This window comes from Mesoplodon mirus (assembly GCF_964341445.2).
Source record: "Mesoplodon mirus genome assembly, chromosome: 14".
Taxonomy (NCBI): domain Eukaryota; kingdom Metazoa; phylum Chordata; class Mammalia; order Artiodactyla; family Ziphiidae; genus Mesoplodon; species Mesoplodon mirus.
Genome location: NC_138990.1, coordinates 60,384,679 through 60,402,687, shown reverse-complemented (window position 1 = coordinate 60,402,687; position 18,009 = coordinate 60,384,679). Strand labels below are relative to the sequence as shown.

General features: G+C 37.7%; 1 protein-coding gene across 1 annotated transcript in view; it reads left to right on the top strand.

Moving 5' to 3' along the window:
* The window catches only part of LRPPRC (leucine rich pentatricopeptide repeat containing), a 104,668-nt gene that overhangs the window by 1,262 nt on the left and 85,397 nt on the right, over nt 1-18,009 (top strand). The window contains exons 2-3 of the mRNA XM_082643124.1: nt 11,602-11,801; nt 13,108-13,230. Of these exons, the coding sequence (XP_082499250.1) occupies nt 11,602-11,801; nt 13,108-13,230 (323 nt within the window). The remainder of the gene's footprint in view (nt 1-11,601; nt 11,802-13,107; nt 13,231-18,009) is intronic.

The window sequence follows — 18,009 nt, the reverse complement described above, 5'->3', positions numbered from 1 at the left end:
CCTAGTAAATGCTGTATTAGTTACTATTAATAGCAGTAATAACTGTGATTGCGTGGATTTTTTGTGGTCCTGCTTGGAAACCTACTTTATGTGTACAATTACGTGGAGGAAATGTTTTATGACTTCTTAACAACTTAGTTATACATCTTTGGAATGTAGTCTGCTTATGACCTGGAGCCTACCTGAATTTTCTCATTAGGCCTGAACAGTTAACCTTTAGAAGTTGTGCCTCTGCTTTCACAGATCTACACTTCTTGGCTTTCAGAGAGTTTCTTTCGACAAAGTTGTGCCAATTATTTATATTTTTCTAGTCCTTAACATCCCCGTGAGGCCAGGGGAGGGTCGATGTTACAGTTCATCTTCGCCGTTGCATTTGAGGAAAACAGTAGGGGGAACACAATCTAGCAGAAAGGGTGTTGGTCTGCTCATCAGACCTGGGTTCCATTTACTTGTGGCGTAACCTTACCTAACCTTTTTGATCCTCAGTGCCTTGTCTGTGAAGTAGAGGTAACAAGGCCTTTCCCTCTTCTTTTTTTTTTTTTTTTTTTTTTTTTTGCGGTGCGCGGGCCTCTATTGTGGCCTCTCCCGTTGTGGAGCACAGGCTCTGGACGCGCAGGCTCAGCAGCCATGGCTCACGGGCCCAGCCGCTCCACGGCATGTGGGATCCTCCCGGACCGGGGCACGAACCCGTGTCCCCTGCATCGGCAGGCGGACTCTCAACCACTGCGCCACCAGGGAAGCCCTATACTTCAATTTTAAAAATTAAAAAAAAAAAAAAGAAAATATCAAACTGGATTCATCTTTCCTCCCAAATCTGTTCCTTGTGCGTTCCCTGTTTTAGTGAATGTTGCTATTTCTGTCAGCTTTCTAGAGATTTTTCATTCATATTTCTTTGACCCTTCCCTGTTCCCATCCTCCCTCCTATGCATTGATTGCGCAAACGATTACGTTCTGTTAGAGCTACTTCATCTGGAATGATTTCCCTCTTCTTCCAACCCCCACTTTATTCTGTAGTTTCCCTGGTAATTTGATCTTGTCATTTTCCTACTTAAGAATTAGACACTGTGGTGGCTCCCATTTGTTCCAGGATAAGGTGCTTCATGATCTGGAGATGCCTCTGGAGCCTCACTTCTTGTGAGTTCATTCCCATTGTGTCCTCTGTGCTAGCCATATCAAACTCTACTTCAGAGTCCTCCACAGCAGGGCTTCTGAAACAGTAATGAGCATAAGAATTCCCTGGGGATCCTCTGAAAATGTGGATTCTGACTTTGTAGGTATAGGTAGGGGACTGAGATTCCGCATTTTTAACAAGCCCCCAGATGATAAAGGTGCTGCTGGTCTGTGAACCAGCAAGGCTTTGATGGAGCACGTTGCACATCTCTTTACCTTTGACTGTGATGTTCACTGTTGGGATGTGTCTCCTCTTCTCTGTTTAATCTCTGTTGCTGTCTTCTCCCTTTGACCACTCCCTTCTTGTGCTTTCTCTCAGATCCAGAATCACTAAAGCACCCATGAACACTATTGCATGTGTACCCACCAGCACTCCAGACCTGTTTGAAGGTTCCTTGAAGGCAGGGACTTTGTCTTACTCTTTTTGCTTCCCCTGGTGTCTGACTTTGTGGCACATAGTGTCAAATGTTTGTTGAGTAAATCAATGAAAATCTTAGACATTGAGCAAGAAGTATTTGTGGGATGCAAAGGAGTTTGAAGGGGTACTTAACCCATTCATGTAGTGCAGTGGATCTCCACAAATTCACCCTGATCTTGATTTCCAGGAATGTCTGAGAAGGACAGATGAGTATTATTGAGTGAAATTATTAGAATTTATTTATACTTAGGTGCTTCAGAGGAAAGGTAAGCTTTGAGCTAAATCAGTTTGGAAGCGGATCTGGATTGATGATTATCTTAAAGGTGAAGAGCACATATTGCCCTATGACAGAATGATGCGACTTCTAAAATTGAAAGGAGAGAAAACTTTTCCTTGTTTACCTCTCATTAAAAAAACTTTCTCAGCACATCTTAAAAGTCTGTCTGGGTCCTTTGGAGTTGCGATTCAGCCTCTGCTCCCTGTGGGTTTAAGTTTATCAATTACAGAGGACTGTGATAGGCACGTGTACAACATATTATATATGTGCTATCCATAGAGAGGAATATAATACTGTGGCATTTCAGACAGAAGAAGGAAAGAAACATTTGTGGTAGGGAATCGCTCAAGTTTAAGAGGCCATGTGGTAATGAGTAGTCAGAATGTTCCAGGGGAAGAAAGAGGAGGAAGAAACTTGGGGCCATACTTTTATCCTGTGTGTCTACGTGGGGTGGGATGTAGTGGAAATTGATACTGCAAAAGCCAATCAATTTCTTTTTTAAAAAAAATAATTTACTGGGGCTTCCCTGGTGGCGCAGTGGTTGGGAGTCCGCCTGCCAATGCAGGGGACACGGGTTCGTGCCCCGGTCCGGGAGGATCCCGCATGCCGTGGAGCGGCTGGGCCTGTGGGCCGTGGCCGCTGAGCCTGCGCGTCCGGAGCCTGTGCTCCACAACGGGAGAGGCCACGGCAGTGAGAGGCCCACGTACCGCCAAAAAAAAAAAAAAAAATAATTTACTTTTGGCTGCGTTGGGTCTTCATTGCTGCGCGTGGGCTTTCTCTAGTTGCAGCAAGGGCTTCTCATTGTGGTGGCTTCTCTTTGTTGCGGAGCACGGGCTCTAGGCATGCGGGCTTCAGGAGTTGTGGCACACGGGCTTAGTTGCTCCGCGGCATGCGGGATCTTCCCGGACCAGGGCTCGACCCCGTGTCCCCTGCATTGGTAGGCGGATTCTTAACCACTACGCCACCAGGGAAGTCCCCAGTCAATTTCTTAAAGCTACCAGGGTTGATTAGAAAGTTGGTTGGAAGCCGTTGGAGGCTTTTGAGAGGTACAGGTCTTGACAAAGTTTACAAAGACCCTCGGAGAAATAGGGACTGGGGATAGATAGACCAGTGAGGAACAACATTGATACATACAGCAGATTAGGGTTAATAGGGCCACAACTAGGTGGTGCAGAACTGAAGAAAAGATACTTCCTTTTCTGAAGGAAAGAGAACAGGAGCTTGGCAAGAATGTTAGAATTAGGAAGAATTGATTTGGAGATTAGGATAAATAATAGTACCTTTGGGGTAGATCTTTACCATTGTCAGACTGTGTTTGTATGAATTTATCACACACATTTCATCTTCTGTGGGTTGATATTACAAATTAGGAAACTGAGGTTTAGAAGAGTGAAGTTAATTTATCCAGGATCTCCAGTTGGGATTCAACTGCAGATGCTGTGATTCTCAGTTCCCAAATGCTTTGAATATGTTGTGTTTTAGGTGCTGAAGGGATTACTTATGGACATAAAAACTTTTTTTTAAAAAGGCAATACATAATACAGTATAAATTGAGGAATTAGAGACTATCACAAGTAAGTAAGCACATGATAAGATCTCAGAATGTAAACTCTGGAGGGCATCTCTAGAATAACCTAGTCTATCCCACTCTTGCTTTATATTGATAGATTCTACAGAGTATCTTGCTCCACATTACATCAAAGGTCCCAGCCTGGTTAACTGACTCTCTTACTTCCTGTCATAGCTGAGACAAAGGAGACATCCCTTTGGACTGGAGGAGCCTGAGATGGAGGGGACGTCTGGATAGGTGGAAAGGAATGGCATTGTTTCAAGCCAGAAGACTGTTACCAAGTGTAGGAGGGTTGCAAATGACTTTTTTACTCTGAAGTTCTGTGACTTACCGTAAAGCATAAAGCAGTGTTTGGGGGACAGCCTAGCTGGGCAAGAGTTTTTGGAGAATTGAGGTCTTGCAAAATTCAGGGAGAATTTTTCAGGGAGAAAATAGTTCAGGGAGAAAGTTCATTGTGACAGCTTTACAAAAGATTTTTTAAAAGATCAAACAGCAGATATTTATTGAGTACCTTCTATAATAAGAGCTATTTATTGAGCACTCGTTTGTTAGGAATCTTATATTTATTTTTTATGTGATCTTTACAAGTTAGGTATTTTTTCTCACGTGAGGGAACTAATGCTTAAACCAAATACCTTTCCCAGAGTCACGTACCTGTTAAACAGCATAGCTTGGATTTCAGTAGGCCTTTTAAAATAAGTCTTGTACTTTCTGCTAATACATTTTAAAAAGAAGAAATAACATAGTTAATATTTATTATGCTTACTTTGCTGAGTCCTTTAAGTATACTTTTCTCAGTGTTGCCCAGACCTTGGGCATTTGTGTACTGCCTTCACACTTTTGGCCAAATCTAGTACTACCTAAGCTATTATTTATGTTTAGCATTTTTCTTTTCATTTGGTTTAGGTTTAAACTGACATTTTATAACTTAATTTTGTTTTAAGCAAGAATGCTAGGAAGATAAAGAGCTAGATGCAATAGTTATTTTAAACTATTTATTGAAGTAAATAAAACTACAGAAATAGAAAGTCTTTGTCTACATGCTATCTAAAATCATTTTCCTGGCAGAAGTGCAATATTTTGGGAAACACTGCATTATCTCAGTCTTTGTGATATTCCTGTGAGGTGAGTACTATTATCTCTGAGATTTTACAGGCTTAGAGAGAGTTGTGGTAACTTGGCCAAAGTTACATATCTTAGAAATGGCAGAGCGTGAAATCAGGACAGTCTGGTTTTTTGTTTTTTGTTTTTTCCTTCCAATAGAATGTCTTGAATGGCCTAAATTTTGCATAATGGCTAACCGTTTATCCTTTTTTTTCATATAATTAGAGACTTTTGGCTTATAATTAGTGATAGTTCCCAGGAAACATGGCAACAGATATAAAAAGAATATGTTAGACATTTCTTATTGGAATCTAGGTTTCTATTGAGTCTGGTGTTAGCAAATTTGGAATTCTAGACTTTTCAGTACAAGCTCTTCTGTTCTTAAGCTTCTTTCTTTTCTCCTTATAATATAGAGTTTACAGTTAGTGGCCATGTTGGAAATTCTTAATTTTTTTAAACACATAAAATATTCCTGTTAAATTTGACTCTAAATAAGAATTTTAAGGACCAGAATTAGGAGTAATTGCCAAAATTTCCCCTCCTTATCCCAATAACCATTTTACATTTTTACATTCAAGCCCACATTCTGAAAGCTGGTGTGTTTCCACTATGCCATGGAGCCTTCTGTTTTTGTCTCTAAGATTGTGCTTATCAAGTGTTATGAAAATGGTACATAATACGTTAAGATGTATACAGAGGATTAATTAAGTCTCTGTAGGGCTGTTTTACATGAATTTTTCTCTATTACATGGAAGTGAGAATTAACAAATTGTACTGGCAAGACTTGTTGCCTGGAATTTGCAGTTAAATCAGGTGGGAGCCTTGGTGATTCTCATCTCCGCGCCCACCCTCCTCTAAGCTTCAGTCTCTCGGACTGCTGCAACAGCATCCTAAATAGTATCTCTATTAAATTCTTGCTGCTGTCTAATTTATGGTCCACCCTGCAGCTAGACTGATCCTTTCTAAACAGAAATAGATCATACCACAACCCCTGCTTACAAAACCTTCAGTAGGGTTCTATACAGTTTTGTACTTGGAATGAAATCTGTATCTAGAATAAAATCCAGACTCCTTACCTTCACAATCCTCCATGATCTAGCCCAGCCTTCCTCTTCAATCTCATCCCATCTGTTGCTAATGCACTTGGTCTGCTGACTGTTCTACTTGGCCTAGAATACTCATCCTCTGATATCTGTATGGCTGCTGCTTTTCATCCTTAGTTAAAAATTTTGAGTGTCATCATCTTTATACATTTAATCCAAAGTAGAACCCTACTGTTGTTTCATTGGAGTCACAGAACTTAACACAACTCGTGGGTTTTGTTGTTTTGTTTTTTAAGTTTAACTAATTGACTTATCAGGTTTACTTACTAGATAAGTAGAAAGGCTGATACTAGCACAGTGCTTTATACATAGAAGGTGCTTAATAAATCTTTGAATCAAAAAATGAAAGAATGTAGGTGTTGTGATAAAAGTGAAAAAAACAGTTATAGGATCCTAAGGAGGCAGTGACATGAGACGGTTTTGGGGGAGATTGGTCTGGCAGTTGTATGAAGAAAAGGTGAAGCCTGAGAAACTAATAGGAGTTTTGTTGCAAAAATCCATGTGTTCTGGATTGAACAAGGGACTCAGAAATAAGGAGGTATCTGAGGGCTCAGCAGATGCGCTGTGAAGGATGAGAGGGATTGAGCAATTATCCTAAGATTTTGAGCTTGAGGGAACAATGTAAAGATGGTGTAGTCAGTAGCAGTGAAGAAATTTGAAAGGAATACCAACCACTTTTCGGAGGAGTCATTGATTTTTGAATTTTTAACATGTTAAAACTTAATTGGAATCAGTATATACATAAAATGTATAAAATAATTATATACTGCAGCCAAGTTGGGTTTATTCCAGGTGTGCAAGCCTGGTTCAGCGTTTGAATAGTCAATTGATGTAATCAACCATATCAACAGACTAAAGAAAACTCAAGTAGAATAGTTAAAATAAGGGATTGGTGAGAACATAAGAGAAATTTGGTTACCTATTGCCTACAGAATAGTTCAGCAAAAAAATATGCTGCTGTGAGAGCAGCATTGTGAAAATCAGTCTTGTATTTTATAAGCATGTCATAAAATCCAAATCCCGTAGTTATCAGCCATTGTAGACTTTCCCTTATCTCGTCTCACATTCCCTGCCTAGGTTTAATTTTTACCACTTTCCAGTGTGAACTGCCTGTTGCAGCCAGATTAGTTTCCTTGATGCCCTTCCGCCATGTTGAGCTCATTTCAGAATGAAATTACCCACGTACAAGTACAGGTCCTGTCATTTAACTAGCTTTACTGTGACTTTGGGCAAGTTACTTCACTTTTCTTATCTGTAAAGTCAAGATTATAGTCGTATTTTTCTATTACCTTGCATGTCTTAAATGCATAATAAACATTAGCTACTGACTATACCTATTCTATCGCTGTATCTTTAAACTCTGATAGCTCTAAAGTGATGCCAAATTGGCTCATAATAGCAGTGGAAAAGGAAGAAGAGGATAGGGAAGGGAGAGTTTTAAAAATGTGTGTGATTAGTTTGGTGTATATTCAAAGTTTAAAAGGAATGAATAACAGTTCAATAAAAAGTTTACTTGAAAGAAATAAAGACTGAGACTATCCAAAACATACAAAGAACTCTTAAAACTCAACAATGAGAAAACTTAATGACCTAGTTGAGAAATGAGCAGATCTGAACAGTTCACCAAAGAAATACTGAAGGCAAATAAGCATATGAAAAGATGCTCATATCATATGTCATTAGGGAATTGCAAATTAAAACAACAATTAGATACCACTACATACGTGTTAGAATGGCTAAAACACCCGTGGCATTTGTGGTGAGGATGTGGAGCATAGGAACTCTCATTTATTGCTAGTGGGGATGCAAAATGGTACAGTCATTTTGGAAGATAGTTTGACAGTTTCTTACAAAGATAAATAAACATAAGCTTACCATATGATCCAGCAGTCACACTCCTAGATATTTACCCAAATGAGTTGAAGATTTCTGTCCACACAAACACCTGCACACAAATGTTTACAGTAGCTTTATTCATAATTGCCCCAAATTGGAAGCAACTAGTATGTCCTTCAGCAGGTGAACGGATAAGCAAATTGTGGTACATCCATACAGTGGAATGTTATTCAGCACTAAAAAGAAATGAACTATCAAGCCATGAAAAGACACAGGGGAACCTTAAATGTGTATTGCTAGGTGAAAGAAGCCAATCTGAAAAAGATTACATCCTGTATGATCCAACTATATGACATTCTGGAAAAGGCGAAACAAGACAAGTAAAAAGTGGTTGCTAGGGGTTCAGGAGGAGGGGGAAGGGATGAGTAGGTGGAACACAGGGCATTTTGAGGGCAGTGAAATATTCTGTGGTTCTGTAATGCATGTCATGTATTTGTCAAAACCCATAGATATGTACACACAGAGCGTGAACCTTTTTGTATACTATAGACCTTAGCTAATAAAAATGTATCAGTATCGGTCATCATTTGTAACGAATGTACCACACTAATGCAGAATGTTAATAGAGGAAATTAGGTGGAGGGGGAAGAGGTTAAAATACATGGGAACCCCGTACTTTCTGGACAGTTTTTCTGTAAACTTAAAAATGCCTTGAAAAAGTAAGGCATTGATTTTTTTTTTTTTTTTTTTTGCGGTACGCGGGCCTCCCACTGTTGTGGCCTCTCCCGTTGCGGAGCACAGGCTCCGGACGCGCAGGCTCAGCGGCCATGGCTCACGGGCCCAGCCGCTCCGCGGCATGTGGGATCCTCCCAGACCGGGGCACGAACCCGCATCCCCTGCACCGGCAGGCGGACTCTCAACCACTGCGCCACCAGGGAGGCCCAAGGCATTGATTTTTAAAAGTGACAGGCTTAATAGGGGAGCCTATTAATTAGGGAACCCATGGAAGCCTGTTTATAATCTAATAATAATCTAGTCCTTGTACCTTTTTGAAATATGGACGCTCAACTATAAAATCATTATTTTTTTCACTAAAGAGTCAAAAAACACTAGCACCAGTTATAAAAAACAACAAAACCTGAGAAGAATAACTTTTTAAATGCCAGATTTTGCTAGAGAAAATTCATGGGTAACCTGGAAGTTGGCTGTGAGTGCTGGAGTCTCAGGAGGGAACCTGAGAAATTTAACTCAAAAATATAAAGGAGCCATTTATGACACTTGGGTGAAATGATAAAATAATCTTCCCTTATGTGTTTACATCACTTGGTCATCAGGTTTTGGAGGCAGTGCATTCCAGCTTGTTCAGGCCTGATGGTTAGGTTCCTGCCTTGCATGGACCCACCTTAACCCCTGCACTTGTTCTTTCCTTTCCATCACAACATACCTATCGTTCTAGGCTGTGAACACACCCTTTTTCCTTCAGGGTGTGTTCAAGTGAATTTAAAAATAAATTCTGTGTCAAATAAGAAATGTAGAAAGCGCTGCCATGTGAGGATTCACTGGAGAATTTTTTTTTTTTTTTGCGGTACGCGGGCCTCTCACTGTTGTGGCCTCTCCTGTTGCGGAGCACAGGCTCCGGACGCCGCGGCATGCGGGATCCTCCCAGGATCACGTTCCTCCCAGGAAGTGCCCGTTCGTAAGGGCACGAACCCGTGTCCCCTGCATCCCCTGCATCGTCAGGCGGACTCTCAACCACTGCGCCACCAGGGAAGCCCTGGAGAATCCTTTTGAAGAGTGAAGAATCCTTTGGTTTAAATATGTAACCTTTCCCCTCCCCAGTTTATTTTATAGTAGATTCATATTTTACTTAACTAATTAAAGCCAAACACACTTGAAGTAGACTTAGCAGCATTAAAGATTTATTTTGTGAGAAAAATTAGCTTTAGAATGTTTAGCATGCAGTGCTGGTTTATTAACGTCTCTGTTTTCTGCCTGAATTTTATTTGTGTTTGTTTGATCTTACATTTTACTTTATTTTTTAATTTTTTTTATTTATTTTGGCTGCACAGGGTCTTGGTTGTGGCATGTGGACTCTTAGTTGCGGCATGCATGCGGATCTAGTTCCCTGACCAGGGATCAAACTCTGGCCCCCTGCATTGGGAGCGCAGAGTTTTACCCACTGGACTACCAGGGAAGTCCCTGATCTCACATTTTAAAACTGCATTTTAAGCAAAGGTTTTATTTTTATGCCCCTTCACAGTTTATCAGGTTTGGGTTGTATAAAAAACATTGACAAATACACTTCACTACAATTTTGAAATCTCTTATGTTATTTAGCTTTCATTGTTGAACAATATTATTGCACACTCACCTGAACCTGACACATTGTTCTGGGTGATTTAAAATAATATTTTGTGTTTGCCTGACTAACAAGGGCATAGGTTAGTAACAGCCAGACAGACAGCCAGAGAAAACTTTTGAAAATAAGGGATAAATATATGTAGGCATGTATCTTCTGTGGTTTATAGGTAAAAATCTAGCATTAATTAATTAATTAATTCAGTTCATTTAACTAACCTTAATCAATTAGCCATCTACAAGTGCTGATCATTAGGCTTCTTAACTAAACAAGATAAGACATTGTCTTGTTAGTATTTTGATTTTTTCCATTGTTTTCCAGTCTACTGATTTACATAGGTGGGATCATTGATGGTCAGAGTGGTTGTGATTTGTCCCAGGCCACAGAGGTAGACTTTCTAGTCGAGTATCAGTTACTGCCTCTGTGTTTTACATAACCTTGTTGTGAAACTACTGGTGTAGCTTTCTTTAATGTAACATCAGGTACTTAATCATTCAGCTTTGTGACTGGTTTTCCAGGTTAATAACATAGGATAGGAAGTCAACAATTTTATTTTTAAACTCACTAGTATGTAAATATTTATTTTGGTAATTGTGGTAAAAAATGTGCACATGCTAGAAAGATGTGATTGTCATCCTAAAGGCATTCTTAAATTAGTAAGTAGAGTGTTTTTACATTATACTTAGTTACTGTGTACTTAGTGTGTATTATTTAGTTATACTTACTGGCTACTTCTGAAAAGTCTAAGATATTTGGGGGTAAAGATGTAAATCTCTGAGAATTAGATAACTTTGTGTGAGATTTGAATGCACAGAAAAAGTTTAAATTCAATTCAAAGATTTATGACAGGGTTTCCTTCACACATAAGGATTATTTCTAAGTTTGATGTTTGTAAATCAGGTAGAGCCTATTTCTACAGCGTAGAATACCTCTGATTTCACGTTTTGGAGCATTTGGTCTGCATGCTAGACCTGTTTTATTAAAATGTTGAATGGTTTAAAGGTTGTTTGCTTTTTGTAAACACACATGTACTAATCTGACCTTAATTTATAAGCATTTTTTTTCCTTTTGACTTTCCCCAAATTAATGATGTTTAACAGCAGAAATCTAGTTTTATATTTGTTGGTTGCAGTTAAAATGATTAGAAAAGTACACAGTTAGCATTTTGACATATGAATTGAGAGTTGAAACATCACTATAAAATGTTTCAGATTTATTTAGAAAGATGGGAAATTCTTTTGTCATTAATGATCCTTTAAAATGTATAATTTTAACTTGGAAATTGGTCTTCTTAATAATTCATAATAAGCAACACCTAGAAAGCATTTGAAGAATGCTTTAGAATTCTTCAGAATTTTAGATATATTTTAGATCTCTTGTCTCATTTGTAGAGGTGAGAAGAGCTTTGTAGCGTAATCTTCATTTTCCTTCACTGACTTGGTTTTGGTTAAGGGAGATTTAAAAACACTTAAAACATACCATATTATTGTCTTAGTTTGAGTTGATTCCATGTGAAAAGTTATCGAGACATTGTCGAACAGTTATTCAAGAGGTTACTTTGCACGCAATTTATGTGCATGTGACTTCATTTAAAGCAAAGGTCAAAACTTTCTTCCCTACCAATTTATACTTCTCTGTGCATTTTTGCTATTGTGCTATGAATTTAGGTATTTGGTAACTAATAAGAAAGCTTTGTATAAATTTTACTCACAAAGATGACCTATGTGGTTAGTAGTTGACAGTTTATTTCTAATCATTTTGTAGAGCGCTACTGAGCCAAACCAGGCTATATGCCATTGCTGCTGAAAAAAAGAATTATCTTCAAGAGGAGCCCACTTCTTCTCATAGAAGAAATGCCAGTCAGTTTGATTGGGCTCTAATGAGGCTAGATAATTCTGTCCGAAGAACTGGCCGCATCCCTAAGACTCTTCTACAAAAAGTCTTTGATAACACCTGCCACTCAGGTATTTCAAGATTTTCTGTTCAAAAAGTTGAACTTCTTAAGTACTGGTTTGGTGGTAAGCTCATTATAGAGCACATTACTTGATACTTTAAATTTTGTTATTTCTGTTCATGATTTTATGTTATGATTGTGATCTTTCTGTTTTTCCAACTCATCAGAGCAAAGTTTTGAGTAAAACATTTTGTTTTGCATGTTTATTTCAAAATCAGCAAATAAAAATTGTCTTCTCCCACAGTTTATGAAGGAATCACTTTCAGTGGTAACTTTTCTTGGAAGATACTAGTTTTTCTTATCTTCTATTGTATAGTGTCTGCTTTCCCTAAGATAATCACATATGACAAATTCCCAGAAAGACTGATAATCACTATTTCCCTTTCATTTTCACTTAGCTATTAAAATTTATTTGAGTCACTTATGCAACTTTGATAATCTGATAGAAACTTGCCCTCAACCCCCCCCCCAAAAAAACCCTAACCACACATGCTCACACAAAAGCCCATGTGCAAGCCACACACATAATTTTGTATATAGTTTGAGAGCATTCACCAGCTTCCCAAAGCCCATCCGTGATTTCAGTCACATTAAGCTGTAGAATCTAATGATGAGGGAGACTAAAGAAGTATTAGTAATAACTTGCATTTAAAAACAGTTTTTATCATTTTCTCTCTTTGATTTATTGAGTTGTACGGCTATCACCGCAGTCAGTTTTAGAACATTTTTATCACCCCCAAAAGAAACCTCCATACTCCTAAACATCAGTCCCCAAACCCCCATCCCTTCCAGCCCTAGGCAACCACTAGTGTACTTCCTTGTAGATTTGCTTATCCTGGATACTTTATATAAATGGAATCATGCAATAAGTGGTTTATTTTTGTTTTTGTTTTCAAGTCAGCTTTCAGAGACGTGGATAAAGGGAGAAGGAAGTTAATATTTTGTAGAGGATTATAAACCTAAGTTGGATATTCTTGGGTTTTAATTGTACTGCTTTGTGCTATTTTCATAAGATACTGAGAAGTTTAGCGTTTCTATTGCAGTAAGCACTAGGTTCTTTGTAGTCTTGCAGATTGTATAGATTTATAACCTTAGCTTCCCTAAGAAAACAGATCAGTTTTAAAAACTTGTAGTAACATTGTAAATGATACTTGTTGATTGGGATAGGATTTTTCTGATTTATGAGTACTCTTTTAATATTATCTTTAGTGAGGCAGGAGATTTTAAAATATTTACAGATTTCAACTTAAGTTTTGATATTTATCTGCATGGTACTGATACTGTGTTAAATATTTTCCGTTAACCTGTTTTCATAGGTAGCCCAGGTGGTAATCAAGCCTTGCTTCTGCTGCGCAGCTGTGGTTCTCTCTTGCCTGAACTAAAGCTCTCAGAGAGAACAGAATTTGCTCATAGGATATGGGACAAACTTCAGAAATTGGGTATGATTGTATGAATATATGATGTGTATAAAGGGTGTAGATACTTTTTCTTTAGTAAAAAAGAATTTCTTTTCATAAATGCTGTAGTTCAGTTTTATGGAAGGGTTTTACTTGATTCATATTTTTTTGTGGTGTGACTTATTTGGTGAGTTATAGTGACATCTAGGGGCATTAAGAATAAAATATTTTTTCATAACAAGTATTACTTTTAGGGTAAGTTAAAAAGAACGAAGTAGAAAGACATTTAGTCTGTCAAAGTTATAAATGTACGTGCTATTTGACCAAGCATTTCTATTTGTTAGAATTTATTAACATATAAAGCATTTCAGTGTTTTAATATGTTTATACTTAAAATAATTCCTTTTGAAGTATAGTTGATTTACAATATTATATTAACTTGAGGTGTACAACATAGTCTGTTTGTTAGAGTTTAGATAGATATACTCACATGTGCAAAAGGATATTCTTCATTGTAGCTTGTTTGCAAAAGTATGAAATTGGAACCAACTCTAATGTCCCTCACTAGAGGTTTGGTTAAATAAATTATGGAGTGTTATGGAATAACAGTTATGGAATTGTTATGGAATATGGTGCAACCATTAAAAGAATGGAGTTCTTCATATACTAATGTGGGGTTTTCTCCAAAATATAATTAAAAATTAAGATGTAGAACAGAGTGTATAGTTTGATACCATTATGAAGAAAAATGTTTATATGTGTATGTGCATATAATATTAAAATATTTCTTGAAGGATGATAAACACTAGATACAATTTTTACTCTATACTTTTTAAAAAAATTATAGTTGATTACCCTATACTCTTTCATACTTTTTCATTTTGGGGCTATGAATAGTACCTATTCAAAAAATAAAATAGTTTAAAAGGTCATTTGATAAAATTCAGTGTTCATTCCTGATTTAAGAAAATCTTAACAGGGCTTCCCTGGTGGCGCAGTGGTTGGCAGTCCACCTGCCGATGCAGGGGACATGGGTTCGTGCCCCGGTCCAGGAAGATCCCACATGACACGGAGTGGCTGGGCCCGTGGGCCATGGCCGCTGAGCCTGTGCATCCGGAGCCTGTGCTCTGCAATGGGAGAGGCCCGAGTACTGAAAAAAAAAAAAAAAGAAAATCTTAACAAAGCAAACTAGAAATATCTATATGTCAGTAAGTCACATAATTTAAAAACACATGTTGAACTGGGAGAAATATTTGTGAGAATGGTTATATTCTAAAGTAGAAAAGAGCCCTTACATAGTAATCATAACATTAATACCTCAATAGAAAGATAGACACGTATTACTTTCTATTATAATTGTTCACAAACATGTCTTTTCTCTATACTGTATATCCTTTGTGAGAGTAGAATTCATAACATCTTTGTTTTTCTCTTTGCCAGTAGAATAATGCTTTGAACTTATTACACTTGTTAACTAGTTGTTGAATTAATATTGTTAGAAACATATTGTTAGAAACATATTGTTAGAAGAGCCACCGTGACTCTTGTTCACAGACTTTTATAAAGCTGTAAGAGATTTTTTAGCTTAGGTAATATGTCCAAAGTTGCAGAATGAGCTGTGACAGATCTGAGACTGGAACTGAGTTTTCCAGACTAAAGGGGATTCTTTAGTCCCCTTTAGTCTGGAAATGATAGGCTCTCATTTCAATGTTGCCATATGCTAAATTTTTGTTTGTTTGTTTTTTGCGATACGCGGGTCTCTCACTGTTGTGGCCTCTCCCATTGCGGAGCACAGTCTCTGGACGCGCAGGCTCAGCGGCCATGGCTCACGGGCCTAGCCGCTCCGCGGCATGTGGGATCTTCCCGGACTGGGGCACGAACCTGTGTCCCCTGCATCGGCAGGCGGACTCTCAACCACTGCGCCACCAGGGAAGCCCTAAATTTTAAAAATATAATTACTTCTGGTGTACTTCTTGACCACATTGTGATAATATATGTCTCCTTAAGTTTTTTTATTCAGGTTATTTATCTTTTCTGGAGTGTTCTTTTGTTTCTTATTCTTTAAGTCAATCCATTTTTCAAGCTATAATCTAAATCCCTCCTTTCTAGAGTTTTACCTCCAGTCCCAATTAGTGTCTCATCAGTTGCCTGCATTAGAATTGTGAATTTGTCTTTTTTTTTTTCCTTTGGCTGCGTTGGGTCTTCGTTGCTGCACGTGGGCTTTCTCTAGTTGCAGTGAGTGGCAGCTACTCTGCGTTGTGGTTTGTGGGCTTCTCATTGTGGTGGCTTTTCTTGTTGCGGAGCACGGGCTCTAGGCATGTGGGCTTCAGTAGTTGTGGCACATGGTCTCAGCAGTTGTGGCGCACGAGCTTACTTGCTCCGCGGCATGTGGGATCTTCCTGGACCAGGGATTGAACCTGTGTCCCCTGTACTGGCAAGTGGACTCTTAACCACTGCGCCACCAGGGAAGTCCCTGAATTTGTCTTTTTAATAGATATTCTTCTCTTGGAGGCTGATGATCTTATCTTATTCATATTTAGATCTTTGTCATGAACCTTCCAGTGTTTTGCACATGTTGGGTACTAAAGTAGTAATAGTTGAAATTGTAGAAAATGTTCAAGCAAATTTAACTTAACTTCAAAAAAATTCAACTTCTACTTCATTAAATAGTAAATCTATTAATATTAACATGGTTCAAATGCAAAAGGTTCAATAAAGTTTATAGTGAAAGGCTTTGACCTATGTTCCCCAAACACCCAGTTCCACTCTTGGGGGCAATCAGTCAAATCTAACTTAAAAAAAATTCTCTAAGATAATAATCACATTTTGGAAAAAGATAGATATAATTTTTTTAGAAAACTATTTCTTACAAAGGCTGTTAATCTATTTGGGATTACAAAAAACCTTGATCACTAGAACTCTGGTTTAGAGACAAAGGTAGGGAGGGATAAAAACTAAAAATTAACTCTGAACAAAAAAGTGCAAACATGTCTTTAAGTATTGGTATTAAGGGCAGGTCCACATTTAATATATTTATATAATCTTAATGAAGGGGACTATATAATGACATCTTAAAGTTTTCAGATGACACCATATTTTTCTTGAACAGTAAAATGCCAAGCTAATTAACATAACTACACATAAAAAGCCCTGATGACAGAAAAGTGGCAGGTAACTTACTGTGGGCAAGCACAAGGTAATACATGGAGGAGAGAATAATTATCCAAAATACACCAATGGATGAGCACTAATCTAGCAAGAAACCTGGCTTTTATCTAAAATAGTAATATTTTAGGATATTCTTTCAAGTTTGAACAAAATAAGTATAAGATAAATGTAAGTAGATGACAGTTTACAAAATTATTACATAACGAGATTGAACAAGAACATAATATTAAAACATTAAAAGTAATGGACAGCAGAGCCAGAGCCATGAGATAGTATTCGAGGTATAAGGGGATATGGTAAGGTACATAAGGAAATACTATTATATAGCTTTTGATTATTAAAGTAAGATATTTTAGGATTATGTCCCTAAACTTGGAGTTTTTAATTTAAATTTTAGTTAAAGACTTTAATTCACTCTATGAAAGATACACTATGTATTTTTTTTAAATCCTCTATTCTTTAAGAAATGACCCATGAAATTAACTAGACATAATAGTAAATATGGGGATAAGATTTTTATTGAAGTTCACAGAAATGTCTTTGTCATCTGTAGAACCTTGTCAGTGTGGCAGAAATACAGAAATGAAACCCAGTTGAGTTAACATTGATCTTGACTAAAATCTGTATGAAAATCCAGAATAGATGTTACTTATCTGGATTTTCAGCAGTTTCCTCAGCTTTTCCAGCACACTAGAGTAAATACCTTTATAAAATGATAGAATATAACTTTCTCAGCCTTAGAGCTGTAGCCAACCATTGTTAAGAGTTCAACTTGAGTTGATGGTTTTTTGAAAGTTCTCAGACACTACATTGGTAACCTTGTTGCATAATTATATTACAGATGTGGACTTGCACATAGTTCCCTGTAAGGCCCTGTATAAAGTATTACAATGGTTAAGAGATTGGGCTCTCAAGGCAGACTACCTACATTCAAATTTATGGTCACATACTAGCCTTGTGGCCTTGGATAAATGGAAGAGTCAGTTTTCCTAATCTGTAAGATGGGGATGATAATAGTACCTTCCTGAAAGCTGTTGTGAAGAGTAATTCAACTTCTGTATACAGAGCACTTAGTACAGTGCCTGAAACATAGTAAATACACTACATGTCTAAGGTTAAAAACAAGTTTTGATTTAATAGAACAGGACTCTACTGCTTTGAATGTCAGACTGACACCACAGGCCTGTGTAGCCACAGACAGTTGAATAAAGATATAAAATTTAATTCCCGACAATTTAGTAAAACATGTTAGCACTGTATTGATATGGTAACCATGATGTCATGTTGTGCGTTGGTGTAGTAAGGCTGAGTGGTAACCTTAATTGATATGGCCTTAAGCAAGATGAACATAGAAAGAAAACAAAGGGCATTGGAATACAGGTAATTAACAATAGCAGACTAGAAATGGTGTTCAGCAACTGGAAATGGAGTGGAAATGGAGCCTTCAAACACTGAGTAGCCTGGTTAGTAAATAAGCAAAATTGTTAGCACAGTCCTACCTGTATATAACAACTGCAGTCACAATCCATCCATCTCAGGGTATCTATAATGTGGCAAGGACTGCTTTATAAGGAAAAATCTTTCAGCCACTTTAAATGTAGGGGTCTTACTATTATAAAATTCTTAGAGGAAAACATAGGCATAACACTCTAT